The sequence below is a fragment of the Lynx rufus genome, unplaced genomic scaffold, assembly GCF_022079265.1.
Source record: "Lynx rufus isolate CCGP_SWC_20201006 ecotype Redwood Valley unplaced genomic scaffold, mLynRuf1.p SCAF_8, whole genome shotgun sequence".
In the NCBI taxonomy this organism is placed as follows: domain Eukaryota; kingdom Metazoa; phylum Chordata; class Mammalia; order Carnivora; family Felidae; genus Lynx; species Lynx rufus.
This window is the reverse complement of record NW_025814896.1, coordinates 52,289,420-52,311,175: the sequence shown is the minus strand read 5'-3', so window position 1 is coordinate 52,311,175 and position 21,756 is coordinate 52,289,420. Positions and strand designations below refer to the sequence as shown.

The following is a 21,756-nucleotide window of genomic DNA, read 5'->3' as shown; positions in this document are numbered from 1 at the left end:
CACCAACAGTTCTGAGCCCAGTCTTTCAACATGGATTAAGACTAGGGTAGCCGATGGGGCGCCTGGGTGGCTCAGTCGGTTAAGTGACTGACTTCGGCTCAGGTCATGATCTCACAGTTCATAGGTTTGAGCCCCACATCAGGCTCTGTACTGAACGCTTGCTTGGAGCCTGGAGCCTGCTTCAGATTCTGTGTCTCCTTCTTTCTCTGCCCCTCCCCTGCTTGTACTCTGTCTCACTCTGTGTCTCAAAAATAAATAAATATAAAAAAAATTAAATTAAACAAAAGACTAGGGTAGCTGATAAAAAAGTTTATCGGTTCCAACTAAATCAGTGGAGTTGTTTCTGAGTCTTTATATTTGATTTCTCTCTTTTTTTTAAATTTTTTAATGTTTATTTTTGATAGAACACAAAGGGAAGAAGAGAAGAGAGACAGGGAGACACAGAATCTGAAGCAGGCTCCAGGCTCTGAGCTGTCAGCACAAAGCCCAACGCAGGGCTCGAACCCACAGACCATGAGATCATGACCTCAGCTGAAGTCAGTCACCCAACCGACTGAACCACCCAGGCACCCCTTGATTTCTTTTTTTAATTACTGCTAAAAGCTAAACATCTGATTTCTATATATGTTTGTAACATCCAATAAAGGAACATATTTACTTCATAAATAACTTCTGGTTGGGGCTACCCACAGTGCATTATGACAGAGAACTGGGTAATATAGCATATCAATTTATGATTATCTGTTTGTAACTTCTGAAAACAGATTCATTGCATTAATTTAAAAATTTAAAAAAAAACGGGGGCATCCAACCTGGGTGGCTCACCCACCCAGGTGGGTGTCCAACTTCCGCTCAGGTCATGATCTCACGGTTCATGAGTTTGAACCCCACATTGGGCTCTGTGCTGACAGCTCAGAGCCTGGAGCCTATTTCGGATTCTGTGTCTCCCTCTCTCTCTGCCCCTTCCCTGCTCATGCTCTGTCTCTCAAAAATAAACATGAATTAAATTTTTTTTTAAAAAACAGATTCATTAAACGTATTAGAGTTCATCCATTTGAATTTCAAAATGAAGTAAGCCTTTTTCTGGCACAAAATAACTCTACTTAGGGTGGTCTGCAGATTAAGCTATAGTGGATATGTTCAATAAATTGAGCTAAATCTGCAGCTAATTTCCACAATTGACCAAATTTAGTTGACTACTGCTACATCACTAAAAATGGATTTTGATAGTCAAACAATATGCAATATGTGAACATTGTAAGGAGTTCAAAGATTCAAAGGGAGACATGCTATAATTCTCACGACTTATTTATGTGAAGAGGGTAAAAAGCAGCCCCCAAAATAGAAATTCATGTTGAACTCTTCCATTGGTAAATCCTATTTATCTGTGGATACATGGAATAATTGTGAGAGGAAGGGGAGCCCTGCTCATCTCATTAAGAGACACTTTTCTTTTTTTTTTTAATTTTTTAATGTTTATTTATTTTTGAGAGATAGAGTGTGAGCAGTGGTGTGGCAGAGAGAGGGAGACACAGAATCCAAAGCAGGCTCCAGGCTCTGAGCTGTTAGCACAGAGCCCGATGCAGGGCTACAACTCATGAACTGTGAGATCATGACCTGAGCCGAAGTCTGGTGCTTAACCAATTGAGGTACCCAGGTGCTCCACGATAGGCTTTTTAAGTAAACAAATAGTAGAAAGTAAAATTTGACATTTGTACACATATTCATGTTTTAACTATTTGTGTACTAATAATTATAATGATAACTTAATCCAGAATAAAAAGAATGTTTTTAGCTTTTAGAGTTCATGGGTTCAGGTAGTAAAACAAATTTTAAAGTTTTGTTATATACATTTTAATTGCCGAGAAGTATGGTAGGGTGATCTGTTAAAGACTTTAGTATGGAATTTAGGAAAAAATATCATACCAGGATAAAACTTTGTGGGAAATGAAATGGAAATAGTTCAAGGAGAGAAGTAGAGGATGTGAATTTTCCAACTATTAAAATAGAATTAAAAAAAATTTTTTTTAACGTTTAGTTTTTGAGAGACAGAGATAGAGCATGAATGGGGGAGGAGCAGAGAGAGAGGGGGAGACACATAATCCAAAGCACAGAGCCCGACGTGGGGCTCAAACCCATGAACTGCGAGATCATGACCTGAGCCAAAGTCAGACGCTTAACCGACTGAGCCACCCAAACGCCCCTAAAACAGAATATTTTTAATGGGTTTTGGCCTCATTTTAAAATGTTTAGATCTAAAATATACTAGACTATCTACCCTTTGTAAATATTTAAGTTTATAATACAACATTTCAGATATCAACGTAAAAAAAGTGGGAAACGGTTTGTGTATATATGTGTATTTTCTAGGGAGAGGAGTCCACCACTCTCATTAGACTCCTAAAGGTGAGTCTGCAAGCCAGAAAATAGTTCATCATTGTTAGAGGGAGTTCACTGTACTCTGGAGCCATAGTACCAGTTGTTGAGTATATCTTTCCTGTACCCACATGCAGGTAGGTGTAGGGAAAGTACAAAAGTACATCTGCTTTTAAACATCTCAGTAGAATTATAATTCTTAGGGCAGAGCTCTTAGTTCAAAAACATCTTTCCATATGTCTCCACAGAATAATTATATTCATCCTGTGATTGTTTCATCTGTACAAGCTGATGGTACTTTCTATTTCAGTTTGAAGGAAGGAAGTACTGTGAACATGACTTTCAGATGCTCTTTGCTCCTTGCTGTCATCAGTGTGGTAAGTTTTACTGCTGAATAGCAGAGTAAAAAGTGAGTCTCAAAATTATGTCAATGGTGGAAATGGTGTTTAGTGCTCATTATAAATAGCATTCAGGTACTTTATGCATCCTTTTCCTTATCATTAATATGTAACAAACTGGAAGAGTATCAAAACCCAGAGAGAAATGTTTTTTAAGGACATCTAGTGTAAAGTTTTTTGGGGATTGATTAGGACTTTTATTAGATGATCCTTTGGAATATTCTTGTCCCCTGTTAATTCAGCCTTTACTCGCTTTTGAGGTTGCCAAGAGAGAGACAGGGAAAACATTGGAGGGGTGCTTCACATGCTTAAGGATTGCTGTGTGTAACACAAGTGTTTAACTTGCTTGCATTTTAGCCACCTCATGGGTTGCTAGCAGCTTTACTAGAGAGTCTCCAGAAATTGGAGAAACTGAGTAGAATGTTCTAAAGTTTAGTGAAAGAAGAAATTAAGTATAGGCTTCAAGAAAATGTGCTGTGTCAGCAATGACCAGAAATAAACAAAAGGCATTTGAGAGAGCCCAGTGTATCATTGAGAAAAGGAAAATCAGATTCAGAGATGTGATAAGACAGCCCAAAAATTTGACCACAGAATCAAAACTAAGGACTCAGATGAAATAGAGTTTTTTTCCTAATGCAGTGCTTACTGTGGTCGATATGTATGTAGAAAGTCCCTAGTTGTGGAGAAAGGTTTAAATGTGTTCTTTTTCCTTGCGTCTTTTGCCTTACTGCTTTCAGCAATAAGACGCACCCTGGACATCCTTTGTGTGTTCCTTTCCCACAGGTGAATTCATCATTGGCCGAGTTATCAAAGCCATGAATAACAGCTGGCATCCTGAGTGCTTCCGCTGTGACCTCTGCCAGGAAGTTCTGGCAGATATTGGATTTGTCAAGAATGCTGGGAGGTAGGAGTTTTCCATCCTTGTTAGGTGTGGGTGGAGAAGTAACTACTGCAAGGTCATGCCTGTTTGCCCCTAGAGCTGTGAGGAGGTGCTTTCAGGCACTGAGTTTAAGGTATGGGGACTGCAGCCTGTATTGGCTCATCTGGCGGCTGTTAGGAGAGGACCCTAGAATTTGTGTCCCTGGGCCAACAAAAGGAAGATACGTAGTTAAGATGGAGTTTCTTAAAGATCAGTTGGATTACTTGGGTTGGAATAAATAAATTTTCATGTAAAAAATAGTGGCTTGATTCTGCTGTTAAGCCAAGTGTGATTTTTTTTTTAATTATTCACTTCTTTTCAGAGACATGAGAAGCATATTTCTTTTTAACTATTAGAACCTCAGATTTTAAACTTAAGTTTCTAAAAAAGTGTTGGCTCTGTTTAGACATCTATGTCGCCCCTGTCATAATCGTGAGAAAGCCAGAGGCCTTGGAAAATACATCTGCCAGAAATGCCACGCCATCATCGATGAGCAACCGCTGATATTCAAGAATGACCCTTACCATCCAGACCATTTCAACTGTGCCAACTGCGGGTACTGCAATTTCTTCCCTTTTTATTGCACAAATCGTGGAAATAAAGTAAAACATCACTTTTTTTCTGTATCTTTTACTCCAGCACACCAGATTGTTTTTCTCCACCTTGTAATCTGGAACATTTTAAACCTATAAAGAAGTCAAGAGACTAATACAAAGAATACCTACATACCCATCATTGAGTTTCATCACTTAACATTTTGCCACATTTGAGTGTGTGCAGCACACTCTCCCCACACCCTGTGTGTGTGTGTACATATAACATATATACATATACCTTTAGTATTCAGTTAGTGGTAAAATTCAGTTATCCCAAAAACTGTTTTGATCACTGTGCTTTTTTAATACAGGATTTAAAAAAAAAAAACCTTTAAAAAGTCTTCTCTTTGTACATATATAACTTTTACAGTTGTAATACTTAGGGTATTATCTTAAAATATCTTAAACTACATTTATTTAATTTTATTTACTTCTAAAGGGATTTTTTTTCTTCAAAGACTCATAAATTGTTCAGCTATGATTTTTTAAATTTGCTATCTAAAAATTTAACGGGAAAAGTTACTTTACTATAATCAGTTTGAACATACATGCTAAATTATAGTGGGGGTGGACAGAGATAAGGTAAGCTAAAGATCAAGAAAACAGCTTTGTGCTATGAGTATAGCCACCTCATTTATTTTGGGATTATCAGTTTGTACCTTATTTCATTTTCTTGCCTATTTCCCTTTGGTGGAATTTTTCTCTGTTCATTTGTCATTAGTACTTCTGGAGAATTACTTAAAACAGATGAAATGTAAATAAGTCCATTTGGCTAATTAGGGCCACCTCTGCCTAAATGTTAATATTGATGCAGGAGACTGAAAAGAATAGTGAACTTAAGCATTTGTGGGAAGGAAGGTTCTGGGCATTTCTTTTATTTTCTGTTAACCTATAACTTAAAAGCTGGTGACAGTTTAAATAATTGTTAGTAAATGGAGCTAATCTCTAACTTTAGACCTCCGTTATTTTGTAAAGATAACATCTCCAAGTCTGTCCCAAGCACTGTGATGATTCTTCTCTAGCTTTTTCAGGAAGACAAAAGGACTATCATGTGATCATAGACAAGGAAGTGATAAATATGACCAATGTGATGGTATATATCTGACTTGTTTGTACATTTTATCATTATTGCTTGACATTGATGTTTTGATAGGAATCTGAAACCGGTTCAAGCCTATTAATTTAGGTTACTGTGAGCACTACTAAGAGTGGGGAAAAGAAGGTTATGGGGATTGTTATAGTGAGATCTTCAAAAACCTGCTAAAAAGTATGTCAGTCTCCTCAGTTGCCTGTTTTTCTCTCTCAGTAGTAGTATTCAGTTGGATATATTTCTCATGGACAGGAAGGAGCTGACTGCTGATGCCCGGGAGCTGAAAGGAGAGCTGTACTGTCTGCCGTGCCATGATAAAATGGGGGTCCCCATCTGTGGCGCTTGTCGACGGCCCATTGAAGGGCGCGTGGTGAATGCTATGGGCAAGCAGTGGCATGTGGAGGTGAGTCGTAAATGGTGGAAGGGTTAACTAGTACTTTTGAATTTCCATCATTCAGAGGTACTGGCAAGATTAGGAAATTCTAAAGATTAAATACGGACATTTTCAAGACAAATGACGTTGTAGAAAATTAAGAATACAGAATATACACACTTTTGTGATCTCTCAGTAATGATATAGGGTGTGCTTTTTTGTTCTTAAATCCTTCTCGAGGCAGGAGTGTCATGGTCCATTTCCAGCAGCAGCCCCTCCCTTATAGATGATATTAACATGTTGACCTCTTTTCTCACTCTGCGTTGTTTAATTTTTTTTTTTTTCAACGTTTATTTATTTTTGGGACAGAGAGAGACAGAGCATGAACGGAGGAGGGGCAGAGAGAGAGGGAGACACAGAATCGGAAACAGGCTCCAGGCTCTGAGCCATCAGCCCAGAGCCTGACGCGGGGCTCGAACTCACGGACCGCGAGATTGTGACCTGGCTGAAGTCGGACGCTTAACCGACTGCGCCACCCAGGCGCCCCTCATTCTGTGTTGTTTAAAAAGGCTGTGTCTTAAAGTAACGTGTCAAAAACTCAAGACACCTGAATTAAGACTGAAAGTGTCCCAGGGTTACCCCTGGCCAAATGAAATAACTACCTCAAACTTTCATGTACCTTCTCTGAGAATAATTTAACTTTGGGGTTTTACTTTATTAAATAAATAAAATATGGCAGCTCAAAAATTACCTCTAGCAATTTTTTTCAGCATTTTGTTTGTGCCAAGTGTGAAAAGCCATTTCTTGGACATCGACATTATGAAAGGAAAGGCCTGGCATATTGTGAAACCCACTATAACCAGGTATTGATCATACTTATTGGATACTAGATGTACTTTTACAAGTTTGAGCTTAATATTTTAGCTACAAGGAAAGCTCTTGGAAAATGTACATTGGACTATAGATTTTATTTTTTAATGTTTCACTTGGGAAATAATTTCAGAGTCAACAGAAAGGTTGTAAAATAAAAATATGAAGAATACCTATGTACCTTTTACTTCATCATTTGCATTGGCCCACTCTCTGTAAAAACACACACTTAATAAATGCACAGATCTTCATATACAAATGTATGTATTCATATATACACACATTTTTTTCTGAAGTATTTCAGAAGTTCATCATGGCCCTTTACCCCTAAATACTTCAGTTTTTATTTCCCAAGAATATGGAGTGGTCTCACATAATCATAGTTAATCAGTATTGATATAATACTTTATTATATTTATTCCAATTTTGTCACTTGAACCCATAATGTCATTGAATCATTTTTTTCCACTTCAGTACTAGAGCCAGTCTAGGGTTGTCATTTCCTTTAGCCTCCTTAAATCTGGGACATTTCCAAAGCCATTTTCTGGGTTTTGATAGTGATGAAAAGTAAATTATCTTCACTGTAAAAAGTAAAAACTAGTCAATGCACTTTACTCATTTTCTCTAATAAGGGTAAATTCTGGATCTAGGTAGCCAGCTGTTTATTTTTAAGTGGTAGAAAGAACTGAAACCGTGTTAAATGTTTGGTGTTCTAAACCTTAGTTCTAACATGTCTTGAATTTTTACCACTTTTTTTTTTTCATTTTCAGCTATTTGGTGATGTTTGTTTCCACTGTAACCGTGTTATAGAAGGTGATGGTAAGTATCTGTAGGGATTTTATATGGCATAATTTTGTGTCAAAATTATGACACAAAAACAGAAAGAGATTGATTACTATTTGTCATTTGACCATTATCAGTTACTTTTTCTTTGGCATATTTCTCAAGTAATTCATAGCAGAGATGATAATATAGTACAAGTTGGATTTGTTACTCCTTTATGACAATATTTTAGGGCAGTGCCTCAGGCTTGTTACAGTACATATTGTGTGAACCATTCATGGCCAACCTTGAGATCTGTTTCTATTTCCATGCCCTGGATTTATAGAACTTGGAAGCTGTATTAGGAACAGCTTAATCTGCCTTGGTAGTTAGCGAGAGTCACTTTAACCCTGCAGATGCTAAAACCTGGCAGTTTTCTGTAGACATTTCTAGCACTTACCAGCCTTGTATTGTAAGTAGGCAGGGCTGATTAACTGGGACAGAAAGGAAGCAGCTGTGTTTGCTAATAGCCACTAGCACAGTTTTGCCAGAAACTTCCTGGCAGAGTTTTAAACATTCCTGTTTTCAACATGCTTCGTGTTTCTCGTCAGAAAACCCCACCTGGGAAATACTTTGTGAAACGCTGCCCATGATGCAGTTTGCAAAAGGATTACTTCAGGAGAGCAATCTTTAGTGCCATAGAAAATAAAACTTAGCTCCCTCCTATGTGACATAGTGGTCAGGTGAAAGAAGCTGTCAAAGGAAGCTCTCCTTTTTGTCAGCTATGGAAGACAGGCAAATAAGTTAACGTCTGGATTGTTTTTTAATTACTTATCTAGTCTATATTTCTTTGTTGGGCCAGTGGTAGTGGAGACTGTGCTGGTAGGCAGGGCCTGTGCCAGAAAAGCTCATCTGAGTGACGTAATGCATGTTAAATACACACCGCACCATGCACAGAGTGAGAGGGCAGGCTTTGGCGGGAAGGTATGGTACATACTGTTTATGTGCCTCACAGGATACTCTAAAGGGAAGAAGAAAAGTTTTAACTATAAATAAAGATTGAAAAAGGCAATGGTAATCTTCCTTAAGATGAACCCTACAGTCACGGAAGACATTAAGTGCTCAGTTTTTTTAATAATGTGAAAAAATAGCCTTTAATTAATTTATTAATTGGATTGATTCAGTAAACATTAATTAATGGCACTGAGATTTTTAGTCCTGTGATTCTTTTGCAAAAAAGCCTCTCAGAACCTCTTCTAAGTGTTGTGGAGGCACCCTTAGCTCTGTTTGAGTTGAGGATGTCAGCTCTGCCACTTTGAACGCCAAAGTGTGTGACCATGTGTCTTTGCTCTTTCTCCAGTGGTCTCTGCTCTGAATAAGGCCTGGTGTGTGAACTGTTTTGCCTGTTCTACCTGCAACACTAAATTAACACTCAAGTAAGTCTGCGGTTTAGTCCCGTGTGAATCCTAAGACCAAAACTTTAGGTTAACATTTTTTTAAATAGAGTATTTTTAAAAATAATTATCTGATTCCTTATTCTTTCTATTTAGGCCTCTGAATGTAAAGGTTCTTCCTTTAATTGTTTTATGTTGTTTCTTCTATTCCTTCTTTGTCCTGCTCAAAGGGATAAGTTTGTTGAAATTGATCTCAAACCAGTCTGCAAACACTGTTATGAAAAAATGCCAGAAGAATTTAAGAGGCGACTTGCCAAACGGGAGAGAGAAGCAAAGGATAAAGACAAGCAGAAAAAGAAAAAGCCAGTCTGTTTGTAAACTTTTCTGTCCCTTCTATCATCATTTTCACTACTTTCTTCTTTGGTTAGTCCTTTAGAATGTGTTTTGTTCTCTTTTTGTCTCTTGCTTTTTTGTTGTCTCTTCCTTTTGGCATGTGTTTGTAGCCGCCAGAGATGGAAATACAAGTAGTTGTCCTCTGTAGAGCTGGGCCTTTTGGGTAATTACTAAGATTCTTCTTTTTTTTTTTAAGTAGATTCAAAGGGAAGAATTTCAATCTCTATTTAGTAGATATTAGGGAAAGTTTTAAAGTATTTTCTCTGATAATTGCAGCTTTTAAAATCCTGGTTTTCAGTTTCTTTGCCTAAAATGATTTAATTGATAAACTCCAATCATCACATGTTCTAAGTTCTGCATTAAGTTAAATCCTTTCAGCATGTTTCATATCTAAGCAAAGACCATCTACTGTACATAATAAGAGCTCTAATGTCTTTGGTGTATGTAATCTGCTTTCACAGAGTACCCATATGCTACTGTTTATGGATTCATTTTCTTGATGTTTTCAAAGCCTACTTACTTTATTCCTGATTTTTATGGGAAATATTTCAATCTTTGAAATTCTGTTGAATTCCTAGCATGATTGTCCTTTTTTCTTCATGGTTATCACTGTGTTCTGCACTCCAACGAAAGTTTTTTATTGTTCCAGTTCTCGTGTTTCCTTCTATAAAGAGGAATTAAAATTAAAATATAAATTAAAACAATTGAAGGTTTGCTTAGCAGTATCTCTGAAAGCAATGATAATTTATTTCCCTCATTAAAAAAAATGGCAGTTTTAATAGCTTTTGTTCTAAGAAGTCTTTGGGAGAATATTGTAACTCATTAGTACTATTTAAATCAAATTGTCAATGGAAAAATAAGATCATTTGAATTTCTATCAGCATCAAGAGCTCTGTGAAAAATAGCTAGAGAATAATTTCCATGTAATGCTGTAAAATAAAAGATTTTTCATTTTAAATATAGTAGGAATTAACTTTGTTATTAACCTTATTCTTTAAAATTACATCACCTGATTTAATCATTTGTCATAGATAACAAAGTACCACTAAATTTGTTCCAGAAATGCTGCCTAAATACAAGTTAGGAAAATGCAAAAGTTACAAGGTTGTGCATATACTCAGTTCACAGTTTAGGACCCTCGATTTCAACAGTAATGAGCGATTGTAATGGTATTACCAAGTGGAAATGCATGACAGATACTTAGGAGGCTGTCTAGAAACCTGTGCTCTCCAGAACTGTTTTACAAACAAATTGATAGATAATGTGTATTGCTCTAGCTTTTAAAACATTGAGTTCTCCATACAGCTAACCATTCACAAAATGGAACCACAGGCAATCTATTTCATTTCTGTTTTTTAAGAGTGATTAAAAACATTCTTATATCTCCCCTACCAACTTTTCTGTCAGACAACCAACCAAAAAACCATTATGATTTCAGATTTTTTTGAAGATAATTTTTTTGGTGCTGGAGGTAGGAGGCAAATCATTTCATGCAAGGAAAGATAAAACCTATAGCTCCCTAATTTAAAATATTAAGTACAATGATATTGCCTTCAACAAAGAGAAAGTCATTCACATTACAAAAATACAACTCCTGGCTTTTAATAACTGTTCTTTAAAGTGTTCTTGTGGTACATTAACATGTGATTGACTTTACTTACCTAAATTATATTGACATTAGATTTCCTGTATACATGTGAGCACGGACTAAAATGTAATGTACATTCTGTATTAAACAGAGAGATGTATAAGATCAATTTATAAGGACAATTTTTTTTCCAATGGTATTATAATTTTTGTACATCTCCACAATGACAAGAATTAAGATTAGAATTCATTTTTTGCTATGAATATTAATGTCACCATATTGTATCTTCATTTACTTCAGTAAAATTACCTCACATTATTTATATATCTGTATTAAATACCTTTCTACTGATTTCTTTTATTATTGTTACTGTCTTTTAGGAATAAATTTGTGGAGTTTGACATGAAGCCAGTCTGTAAGAAGTGCTATGAGAAATTTCCGTTGGAGCTGAAGAAAAGACTTAAGAAACTAGCTGAGACCTTAGGAAGGAAATAACTTCCTTTCTTTTGTTTTTTCTCTTCTGTGCAAAGAAAAGAGATTACCAACATTACTTGACTTGGTCCACCCTGTTTAAAGCTGTATCTCAAAATAATTGAGAGTGAAGAGGGCCTATATGAATGGTTTTCTTTATCTCCTTTTTCTCATTAAAAAAGAAAAAAAGCTTGTGTAATCATATTTAAAACACAGATGAGATCATGATGCTTTTGTTAAATACCCTATCAGTTTGTTGAAATGTAGACTATACTTAACAGCAAAAACACATGGTTAAATGTTACATGTTAATCAAGGTCCAAAAAAATTAATTTAACTTTTAAAAATGAAAATAGGGAGTCAGCTTTCACATGACTCAGATACAATAGAAACATTATTTTACTTTGTATTTGAAAGAAAATAAATTCCAACAGCTGTTGGGGAGGATATAAGGAAGAAAAATAACCAACCAAGAAAAACAAATCTTGTAGAATGTTAGTATGTTTATCAAACTAGTAGTTATAAAATGAATATACACATTACTAAGACAAGAAACAAGTGCATTCAAAACTACTTGATTTCATTTTTTGTTAAATTCAATAATTACTATGCTTAGTTTTATATTTTGTTCTCCTTGTGAAACTCTTCTTTCATACAGTTCCTTAACATAGTAGTTATAGCTAGCTAATAGTATGCCTTTTTAAATTTTTTGCAAAAAAAATTTATACTAGACATTTGAAAATTCAGTACACTTTACAATATTGGAAAAAATGAAGTATTTTTTAATGGATTACAGCAATTATGCTTCTAAGCTTAAGGTCAAAGATGTAGTCTTAGAATAGGACACAAAATTAAATTTTATGTAGCTTAGAATGTATCGCTTAAAAACAAGTGAATTTATATGTATTGGTCTTCTTGCCTTTATAACCATGCTGACTAATATCTGTGCTTCATACATAATCAAATTTGCCTTGCCTTAGAAACATACTTAATTCAGGAATCCTAGCTGTTTCATGCAATACCAAAAATAAGTGCATTGATTGAGATTTGTAAACCCAAATTCATTTGCCACCACTAAGATGAGATTTTTTTTTCCTCTCCTTTTTTTGGGAAACACATTGAAATTAATTTTTGTCATCTTATTAAAAGAATGATATTGATATGTGTTTCAAGTTTTTCATTTCAAATCTCATAATTGGATTTTATTTAAGTAGGAGGTAAAAATGACATTTTTAAATTGGAAGGGGATGTTTAAATGTCAATTTTAGATCAAAAGTAGTGAATCATTCTACTTTATAAAATGTTTTTTAAAAGTTTATCCTGAAGTTTCTAGACCATTCTTTCTTGGCAAACTTGTTCGCAATGCAAATTTTGTGAGCAATTGTTAAATGTTGCTGCTGCTATTTTTCATTTAAAAGTAAGTTCCCAAGACAGACTTCTAAGGAGGAAAGTATTGGTTTTTTAAAAAATTGCTGAAATACTGTTTTGCCATTAAAAAAAAAAAAAAAAACACCTCAGGATGCTACTCACTCTGCCATTAAAGTATTTGTATGCATGTATTTTTTAAAAGTTTGTGCATGCACTTTACAAGAGTAAATTCTATCTTGGTTTTCAGATAACTTATAACCAATTATTTTTTAGTGTTCTTTTAGAGTTCAAAGAATTATCAATGATTGAAAATAAACAATATATAGTTTAAGACTGTATATACTCAGAAGTTTAAAACAGTCTTTGCATTGGACAGTAAGAATCAAAATCCCTCTGTGTGCCTTCGTCAGCTAATATGTAACCAGCAAGGAAAACCTTGAAAGTATTTATTAAATACTATACTATGGATATAGGCCAAATAGTACAGGCTTTGGCAGTTTGGGGTCTTGATGCTAAATTCTCAAATACCCCTACGGCAGAAATAAGGAACAGAAGAGCAACCATTTACCCAGTCTTAATCATTTTGAAGATGCATGAACTCAGCTCAGCTTGTTTACATATCTTACACAGCCAGGCCTCTCCTGTAGCCAGATGTCCCACTACTGTCTTTGCTCACTCTTTTAAAATAAGAATTGGTATTTCCTGGAAGTTCTAGTACTCTAGGGTATTTTGTCTAGATGCAGTACTTCCTTCCTTGATAAGGGACATCATTGGAGCCCTTACCTGTGGGAAAGGAAGAGGAAGTCGAAAAGTTGCAAGTGGAATAGAAGACTTGGTTGAGTTCATAATACTTTTCATGGGGTTTTCCCTGGCTGTGGAAAAACTCAGGCTAGTAAGCATTTCTCTGTTTAAAGTCCTACAAGGCAATCTGAAATAATTCATTGTTCTTACCCAATTTCTAAGTGCTCTTTTTCATACCAAGCCTAACATAATTGGGGGAAATGTCTGGGTACAAGTAAAACATTCTTTGGATCATGTTCAAAGCCTTATTAATATTGTACCTAAAATGATAGGTCATTTTGCCTCACTTGCCAAAATAGCCATTTCTAAGTTAAGGAAATTTTGAGGTAGGCTTACAGCATTATTGTTGTATTTCATTTTAGAATGTAAGCTCGATGGCAGGGACACTATATTGTTAATTATGTTTTTGTATAGCAACCATTGCAGTATACTCTTGGTGCTTAATAAATGTTCATAATTATTAAGAGTAATCCTATTGCACATTGTTTCATTTGAATGACTTTGAGACCTAGAACTATGAGAAGATAGGACTAATGTTTAAGAAAACAGCTGGTGAGGGGGTGGTCCCTGGCTGGCCCAGGTAGTGGCACATGCAACTCCTGATCCTGGGGTTGTGAGTTTGAGGCCCACGTTGGGTGTAGAGATTACTTAAAAAAATAAAATCTCTAATAAGAAAACTGTTTTGGAAACAACTTCAGTGTCCATCCACAGATGAATGGATAAAGAAATTGTGGTGTATTATGCAATGGAATATTATTCAGCCACAAAAAAGAAGGAAATCTTGCCCTTTGCAACAACATGGATGGAACTGGAAGGCATTATGCTAAGTGAAATAAGTCAGAGAAAAACAAATACCATATGAACTCATGAACATATGGAATCTTAAAAAAAAAAGGTCCTCGAATACAGAGAACAGATTGGTGGTTGCCAGAAGTGGGGTGTCAAAGTGGGAAAAATGGTTAAAAGAAGTCAGAAGGTACAAACTTCATTATAAAATGAAATGAAGATGTCCTATACAGCAAGGTGACTATAGTTAATAACATTATATTGTATATTTGAAAGTTGCCAAGAGCAGATCTTAAAAGTTCTTATCATGAGAATAAAAAATTTTATAATTATGTATGGTAATAGATAAGTAGACTTCCTGTGATCATTTTACAAGTGTAGATATTGAATCATCTACATCTGATATTAATATAATGTTATATGTCAATTATATCAATTTTTTTCAAAAAGGTTCACTTAAAGCCAATTTTAAATGTAGTTTCTTTGGAACACAATTTAAGTAGTCCTGTATCTACATCCATGTAAAAATATCAAATTAAACATTCTCTACATAAAGATCGCAAGGCGGTTTCCACAAATACTATCTTACTTAATCCTTACAATTGTATGAGTTACTTAAAATTCTTTCCAGTTCATAGCAGAGGAGTTGCACAGTGATGTTAAGTAGGTCCTGGAGGTTGCATGACTTAAAAGTGGCATATCCAGAATTTGAACCAAGTATTCCTGTGGTTCCAAACTTATACATATTTCTACGCTGTTACTTGGGTGGGGGGTGAGATGTATATATGTGTGTGTTTGTGTATGTGAGAGAGAAAATTAAAGTAGTTCTAATTATAAAATATACTCATGTATGAATAAAAGAAAATGATCTAGTTACTGTGTATAACCCAAATCTTGGAACCATATAGAATGGGGGTGGAGTCTTCCTGCTACTCACCATAATTCTGGTTATTTTGAACTTCTTAACAAAAGAGAGATCTTAATACATCACTTTGCAAGCCCTGAGGCACTGTGTATGGTGCTCTCAAGGGGCACCTCTTCCTCTTCCACTGCACCCTCCCTCCCTGAGCCTTAGTCCTCCTTAAACGTAGAGATTCCAGGGCCTCTGTGATGTGAGTCTCACAGTCTTTTCCCGCCCTGGGCAGGTCAGATCTTTGGCTTCCTCTAGCCCAAGTAGGAGAGATGGGCAATTACAGCACCACATGGGAAGTGTTGTGAAGGTGAGCTTAGGGCTTTGCTAGATCGCAGCAGCAGCAGCAGCCCCTGCAGCCGGGGAGGAAAGACTCCTAGAGGAGCTGGATCTTCAGAGGGGAATACCACTTGGCCAGGCAGGGGAGGAGGCCAGGGGTGGGCACCCTGGCCCACTTTCATTTCCTAAAGTCTGCATTTCCTCATTTCCTGTAGTGGCACCACCATCTGTCCAGAATGTAGAGCTAGTACAGGCTGATTTCTATTGTTTCCACCCCCAACAACCTCTCCCTGCCCCACATGTACACACTCCATCGCTTCAACTGTAGAAAGTTCCCAGGGGCGCCTGGGTGGCTCAGTTAAGTGACTTCGGCTCAGGTCATGATCTTAGGGTTCATGGGTTTGAGGCCCGCATTGGGCTCTGTGCTGACAGCTCAGAACCTGGAACCTGCTTCAGATTCTGTGTCTCCCTCTCTCTCTGCCCCTAACCCACTCGCATTCTCTCTCTCAAAAATAAATAAACATTTAAAAAATAATAAGATCTGTGTTAATCAATTGACAAAAATGTAAAAAAATGTTGTGTCAAGGACTTTTGAAGTCAGGCCCTAACCTATTGTCAGGTCTGTCTGTGCATATTGGTTTATGTTCCCACCAGAAGGTTGACTCTGGGAGGAAAGGACTGTGTTGTTTTCATCCTGTACCTTCCAGCCACTTCCAGGGCCCAGTGCCCAGTAGGAGCTCAGCGATTGCTAAATGACTGACCACATACCTGGGCATACATCACGCCATTACCAGTGTCAGCTAGTCTACAAGAACTTTCAAAGCTAAGAACCAGCACAATGTCCACACCTAGGGTTTTCTTTCTAAAAACACAAATGCCATCCCTTCCTTTTTAAAAAATCTCTTAGGAAATGCTTATAATACATACTAAAAGCAGGATCCAAAATCTTACACAATATCATCATAAAAGGTACAAAAAGCCATTTTAAATAGATGGAGAAAAATGCATAAAAATGTTATTAAGATGGTTCCTAAACTTTTTGTTTGGAGTTTTTTGGCAGGGAAAAAGGGGGGGGCTTTACTCAATTCCAATTCAGGTAGTGTTGTCTGGTTTGCCAAAATTAGTATTATACTATAGTAACCAAAATGCTAACTTTATTTTTTGAATGTGTTTTGTTAAATTGGTTATTGTTTACATCTTTTTTGATATTGTTGGCAATTTTTCCTCCACCTGTGGAGCAATGGTGAGCTAAAAGCCTCTCCTGTATAAATTCTCACAAATTCTAACTTTGTAGAGTTGAAAGTAAAGGTCTGTTCCAGGTGTGCTCCCTAAACCATACTGTGATCACCTAAACCTTAAGACTTTACTGGGTGGACCATGAGTTCAGTGCCTCAGACACACCCCCTCACCTAGAATCTCCAGTCACCGTGGGGCCACACAAGTGCACTTGCTCCTGTGTCCTGACGTGCCTCACCTGACTCTACTGGGGAGACCCCAGTGTTTCAGAAGGAAAAAACATCATTTTTTCTCACGTCTAAAACCTTGGAATTTCCTTCTGTACTTTCTAATCCCGCTGTCATATTAGAATTTTTGATGCCACAAGATCAAGTAGGCAACCTCCACTTGACCGTCACTAATCCGGGCAACAGGCAAGTAGCTTCTTCAATCTAAAATTGTACCGCAGGTGACTGGCTTGTGTTCCTACTAGAAACCTAAGTTTTGTTTATATGGACCAAGAAGAAGATCTCAATCCCCAAATTGTTAGAGACCAGCATGAAAGCAGTAGCTTACTAAAAGGATATTCATTTGCACATATCTTTAACATCCCATGAGAGGGTTTATTGGGGTCAACATATCAACATTTTGAAAATTATTCCTACTGCTTTCCAATTAATAATCCCTCTAAACCCCACATTTAATCAGGAGGTATCATTCTTGAATATTATTCTCTACTTTTGAAAACTTGACATGGCTATTTCCCTGTTTCAAGTTGTAAATTCCTTCAGAGGACAGCTAAGGCCTTTTAATTTTGTGTACAGTGATGAGTTCTAAACTATTTGGAACCAAGCTTTCTGGCAACTTCTGCCAGAATACAGGCAAAAAGTAGAAAACAGAAGCTTTAAAAACACCAAAGATATATAAAGTCCATGCACGAATGTTCATTACCCAGAAAGATCTCTTAGGCCCTTGCTTGTCACCTGCTTAGTTTACACGCAATTCTTTTTTTTTTTTTTTTAAGTTTATTTATTTTGAGAGAGACAGAGACAGCGAGAGGGGGAAGGGCAGACAGAGTGGGAGAGAGAGTGGGAGAGAGAGCAGTTGCCATGCTGCCAGCTGAGGAGCCTGATGTGGGACTCGAACTCATAAACTGTGAGACCATGACCTGAGCGAAGCCAAGAGTTGGTCATTTAGCCAACTGAGCCCCCAGGTGCCCTTTTAAAAATTTTTTAGAAATGTTTTTATTATTTTTATTTTTGAGAGAGACAGAGCACGAGCAGGGGAGGGGCAGAGAGCGAGGGAGACACAGAATCCAAAGCAGGCTCCAGGCTCTGAGCTGTCAGCACAGAGCCCGATGTAGGCTCGAACCCACAAACTGTGAGATTGTGACCTGAACCGAAGTTGGAAGTTTAACCTTCTGAGCCACCCAGGTGCCCCTACACACAATTCTAATGAGCTTAATGAATTTCCCATACCAGATAAAAAGATGCCAAATAGAAGTGGAGAGAGGGTAAACTAAAAGTAAACAAATTCAAGAAACATTTATTGAGTGTACACTTTTGCCAGCCACTGCACTGGAAGACAGTGAAACAGCAATAAACGTTCAGGCCTTAGAAAGCTCACAGTGTACCAGGGGCCATTAAAAAATAACTCAGAACATAGTGCAGTAAGAACCAACATTAGAAATAGGAGTAGGATGCGGAGAAATTTCTCAGAGGAGAAAATGGTTAATTCTAGGGAGTCTAGAAAGATTTTCCAAAGGTGGTGATGGCTGAACTGGGGCTGAAAGACACTGCAGAGCTTTCCTGAGGGAGAAAAGGGAAAGGAGCTTTCCAGGCAAAGAGAACAGCCTGTGAAAAGAACCTGTGAGAATTCCCATTTAGTTGGGTTCCAGGAGCCAAAACTCTGAAGGGGAGAGAGTTCTCCAACTGAGCTGTAGGCCCAACAGGGTGAAACCCAAGAGGGTAAAAATGGTGTTGCTTTTATTCCGACTCCGTCCTCCTGCTGCTTGGCCGGAAATGCAAAATGCCTGGCAGAGCTGCTTAGGTAAAACCTCAGTTTTCTGATCAGAAGACTAAAAACTAGAACCTGCAGGAAACAAAAGTAACAGGGAAATTTCCCAGAGAGAGTTGCTCAGGGAAGTGACCCTACAAACCTGTTTATGAACTCCAGGGCCCCTTTCGGAGCGACCCCTGGACGGACCTGGTCCTGCTCCACATACCAAAGAACTGAGCTGAACTGACAGACCACCGTCCACGGTCCTCAGTTGGCCACTAGATGGCACACAAGTGGGACAGAACTTGAATAGCCCTGTCAGCACTCTGGAAACTGAACTGACTTTGGAACCATAGACCACAGAAGGCGAGTTGGAATTTGTGGTTTGAACATAACCAGCTAGATTGTCTGCCTTAACAAAAATACCCACACTCTCCAGAGGATTTAATTTAATTTAACTGAATGAGTTTTTTTTCTTTTTAGTATATTCACAATGTTGGTCAGCGCTTCCATGATTTAATTATAGAACAATTCGATCACCCCAAGAGACCCCATATGTGTTAGCAGTCACTCCCAATACCCACTCTCATCCCTTAGCAACCACTAGCCAACTTTCTGTGTTTATGAATTTGCATACTCTGTACATTTTCACATAAATGGAATTACACAATATGTTGTCTTTTGACTGGCTTCTTTCACTTAGTATAATTTTGTCAACATTCATCCACATTGAACCACAAGGTTCATCAGTACTTCATTCTTTTTTTGCCAGATTAATATTTTTTTTTAAGTAGGCTCCACGCCCAACGTGGGACTTGAACTCATGACCCCGAGATCAAGGTCCTATGTTCTTAAATCTAAAATTGTATCAACTGAGCCAGCCAGGTGCCCCTAGATAATACTGTTACGTGGGTATACCACATTTTGTTTATAAATTTACAGTTGATGGACATTTGAGTTGTTTCCACCTTTTGCTGTTTTGATAATGCTGCTATAAACATTCATATGTAAGCTTGTGTGTGGACACATTTTCATCCAATTCATGAACATGGGGTATCTTTTCATTTATTTGGGTCTTCTTTAATTCCTTTAAAAAATGTGTACTTTTGAGTCTATAAATCTTATACTTCTTTAAGTTTATTCAGAAGTATTTTATTCTTTTTGATGCTATTCTAAATGGAATTGTTTTCTTAATTTCATTTTGGATTGTTCATTGCTATTTTACAGAAGACAAGTGATTTTTAATTGACCTTGTATATGCAACCTTGTTGAATTCCTTTATCATTAAGCTCTAATAGGTTTTTTTTAGAACTCTTAAAGAGTTTTCCATGTATAAGATTAAGTCACTTATGAAAGAGTTATTTTTATGTCTTCCATTCCTATATGGATGCCTTTTATTTGTTTTTCTTGCCTAATTGCCCTGGCTAGAACCTTCAGTACAATGTTAAAAAGAGGCAGTGAGGGGCACCTGGGTGGCTCAGTTGGTTAAGCATCCGACTTTGGTTCAGGTCATGATCTCCTGGTTTGTGAGTTCAAGCCCTACATCAGGCTGTGTGCTGACAGCTTGCTCAGAGCCTGGAGCCTGCTTCGGATTCTGTCTCCCTTTCTCTCTGCCCCTCCCCCACTCACACTCTGTCTCTCTCAAAAATAAACATTAAAAAAAGAATTTTTTTTAAGAGGTAGTGAAAGAGGACATCTCTGTCTTGTTCCTGATCTTAGGGGGAAAGTTTTTGGTCTTTTGCCATTAAATATGATGTCAGCTGTTGTTTTTTTGTAGATAGCCTTTACCAGGTGAAGAAATTCCCTTCTATTCCTTCATTGTTGATGGAGGGATGAATCCCTCCCCAAACCCCATGATTGGGGTTTTTTAAGTGCTTTTTCTGAACCTGTTGAGATGATCATGTGATTTTTTTCCTTTAATTCTATTAATATTTTGCAATTAATTGTTTTATTTTTGTATGTGAACCAACTTTACATTCCTGAGATAAGCCCTACTTGGTATAATCTATTGTAGAAGCTGGATTCAGTTTGCTCCAATTTTGCTAAGGATTTCTGCATGTGTATTCCTAAAAGATATTGCTCTGTAGTTTTCTTTTGTTGTCTTTTCCTGGCTTTGGAATCAGAGTAATAGTTTCATCATGGATTACATTAGAAAGTGTTACATTCTCTTCTAATTTTTTGAAGAGTTTAAGAAGGATCAGCATCTGGGATGCCTGGGTGGCTCAGTCAGTTGAGTGGACGACTTGGCTCAGGTCATAATCTCGCAGTTTGTGAGTTCAAGCACTGCATCGAACTCTGGGCTGGCAGCTCAGAGCCTGGAGCCTGCTCTGGATTTTGTGTCTCCCTCTCTCTCTGCCGCTCCCCTGCTTGTGCTCTCTCTCTCAAAAATAAATAAAAACATTAAAAAAAAAAGAAGAAGAAGGATAAACATCCATTCTTATTTAAAAGTTTAGTAGAAGAGCACCTGGGTGGCTCAGTTGGTTAAGCCTCCGACTTCAGTTCATGTCATGGTCTCATGGTCCGTGAGGTGGAGCCCCACATCAGGCTTGCTGCTGTCAGCACACAGCCTGCATGGGATCTTCTGTCACTCTTTCTCTCTGCCCCTCCCTTGCTCACACACTCTCTCTCTCAAAAATAAATAAACAGGGGCGCCTGGGTGGCTTGGTCGGTTAAGCGTCCGACTTGGGCTCAGGTCATGATCTCGTGATTTGTGAGTTCACGCCCCACGTCGGGCTCTGTGCTGACAGCTGGGAGCCTGGAGCCTGCTTCAAATTCTGTGTCTCCCTCTCTCTGACCCTCCCCCGTTCATGCTCTGTCTCTGTCTCAAAAATAAACATTGAAAAAAATTTTTAATAAATAAATAAATAAATAAACATTAAAAAAAAAAAAGTTTAGTAGAATTCACCAGGGAAGCAATTGGATCCTGGGCTTTTCATTGTTGGGTGTTTTTTAATCACCAACTCAATCTCTTATTATAGATCTGTTCACATTTTCTATTTCTTCTTAAGTTGTTTTGGTAGTTTTTGTCTATGAATTTGTCTACTTCATCTAAATTATCTAATTTACAAGCATATAATTGTTCATAGTACTCCTTTATAGTCCTTTTTCTTTTTTTTTAATTTTTTGAAAAACATTTACTTATTTTTGAGAAAGAGCATAAGCGGGGGGA

The 21,756-nt window shown here is 37.3% G+C and overlaps 1 protein-coding gene and 1 long non-coding RNA gene across 13 annotated transcripts in view; one reads left to right on the top strand and one right to left on the bottom strand.

Moving 5' to 3' along the window:
* The window catches only part of LIMS1 (LIM zinc finger domain containing 1), a 157,129-nt gene extending 143,260 nt beyond the window's left edge, over positions 1-13,869 (top strand). For 10 of the 11 annotated variants that reach the window (XM_047069440.1, XM_047069445.1, XM_047069447.1 and 7 more), the window contains 8 exons: positions 2,687-2,753; positions 3,558-3,678; positions 4,100-4,249; positions 5,632-5,782; positions 6,523-6,615; positions 7,393-7,441; positions 8,745-8,820; positions 11,140-13,869. In XM_047069440.1, coding sequence (XP_046925396.1) covers positions 2,687-2,753; positions 3,558-3,678; positions 4,100-4,249; positions 5,632-5,782; positions 6,523-6,615; positions 7,393-7,441; positions 8,745-8,820; positions 11,140-11,254 — 822 coding nt within the window. In that variant the 3' untranslated portion in view covers positions 11,255-13,869. Of the gene's footprint in view, positions 1-2,624; positions 2,754-3,557; positions 3,679-4,099; positions 4,250-5,631; positions 5,783-6,522; positions 6,616-7,392; positions 7,442-8,744; positions 8,821-11,139 lie in introns of those variants that run through there. The other variant, XM_047069449.1, reaches the window with a different exon arrangement.
* Positions 4,271-21,756, bottom strand: part of LOC124504117 (uncharacterized) — a 31,361-nt gene continuing 13,875 nt past the window's right edge. For both annotated transcript variants that reach the window (XR_006960310.1, XR_006960309.1), the window contains exons 2-3: positions 9,692-9,835; positions 4,271-4,379 (exon numbers count right to left, since the gene is read on the bottom strand). This is a non-coding gene — a long non-coding RNA (uncharacterized LOC124504117). The remainder of the gene's footprint in view (positions 4,380-9,691; positions 9,836-21,756) is intronic.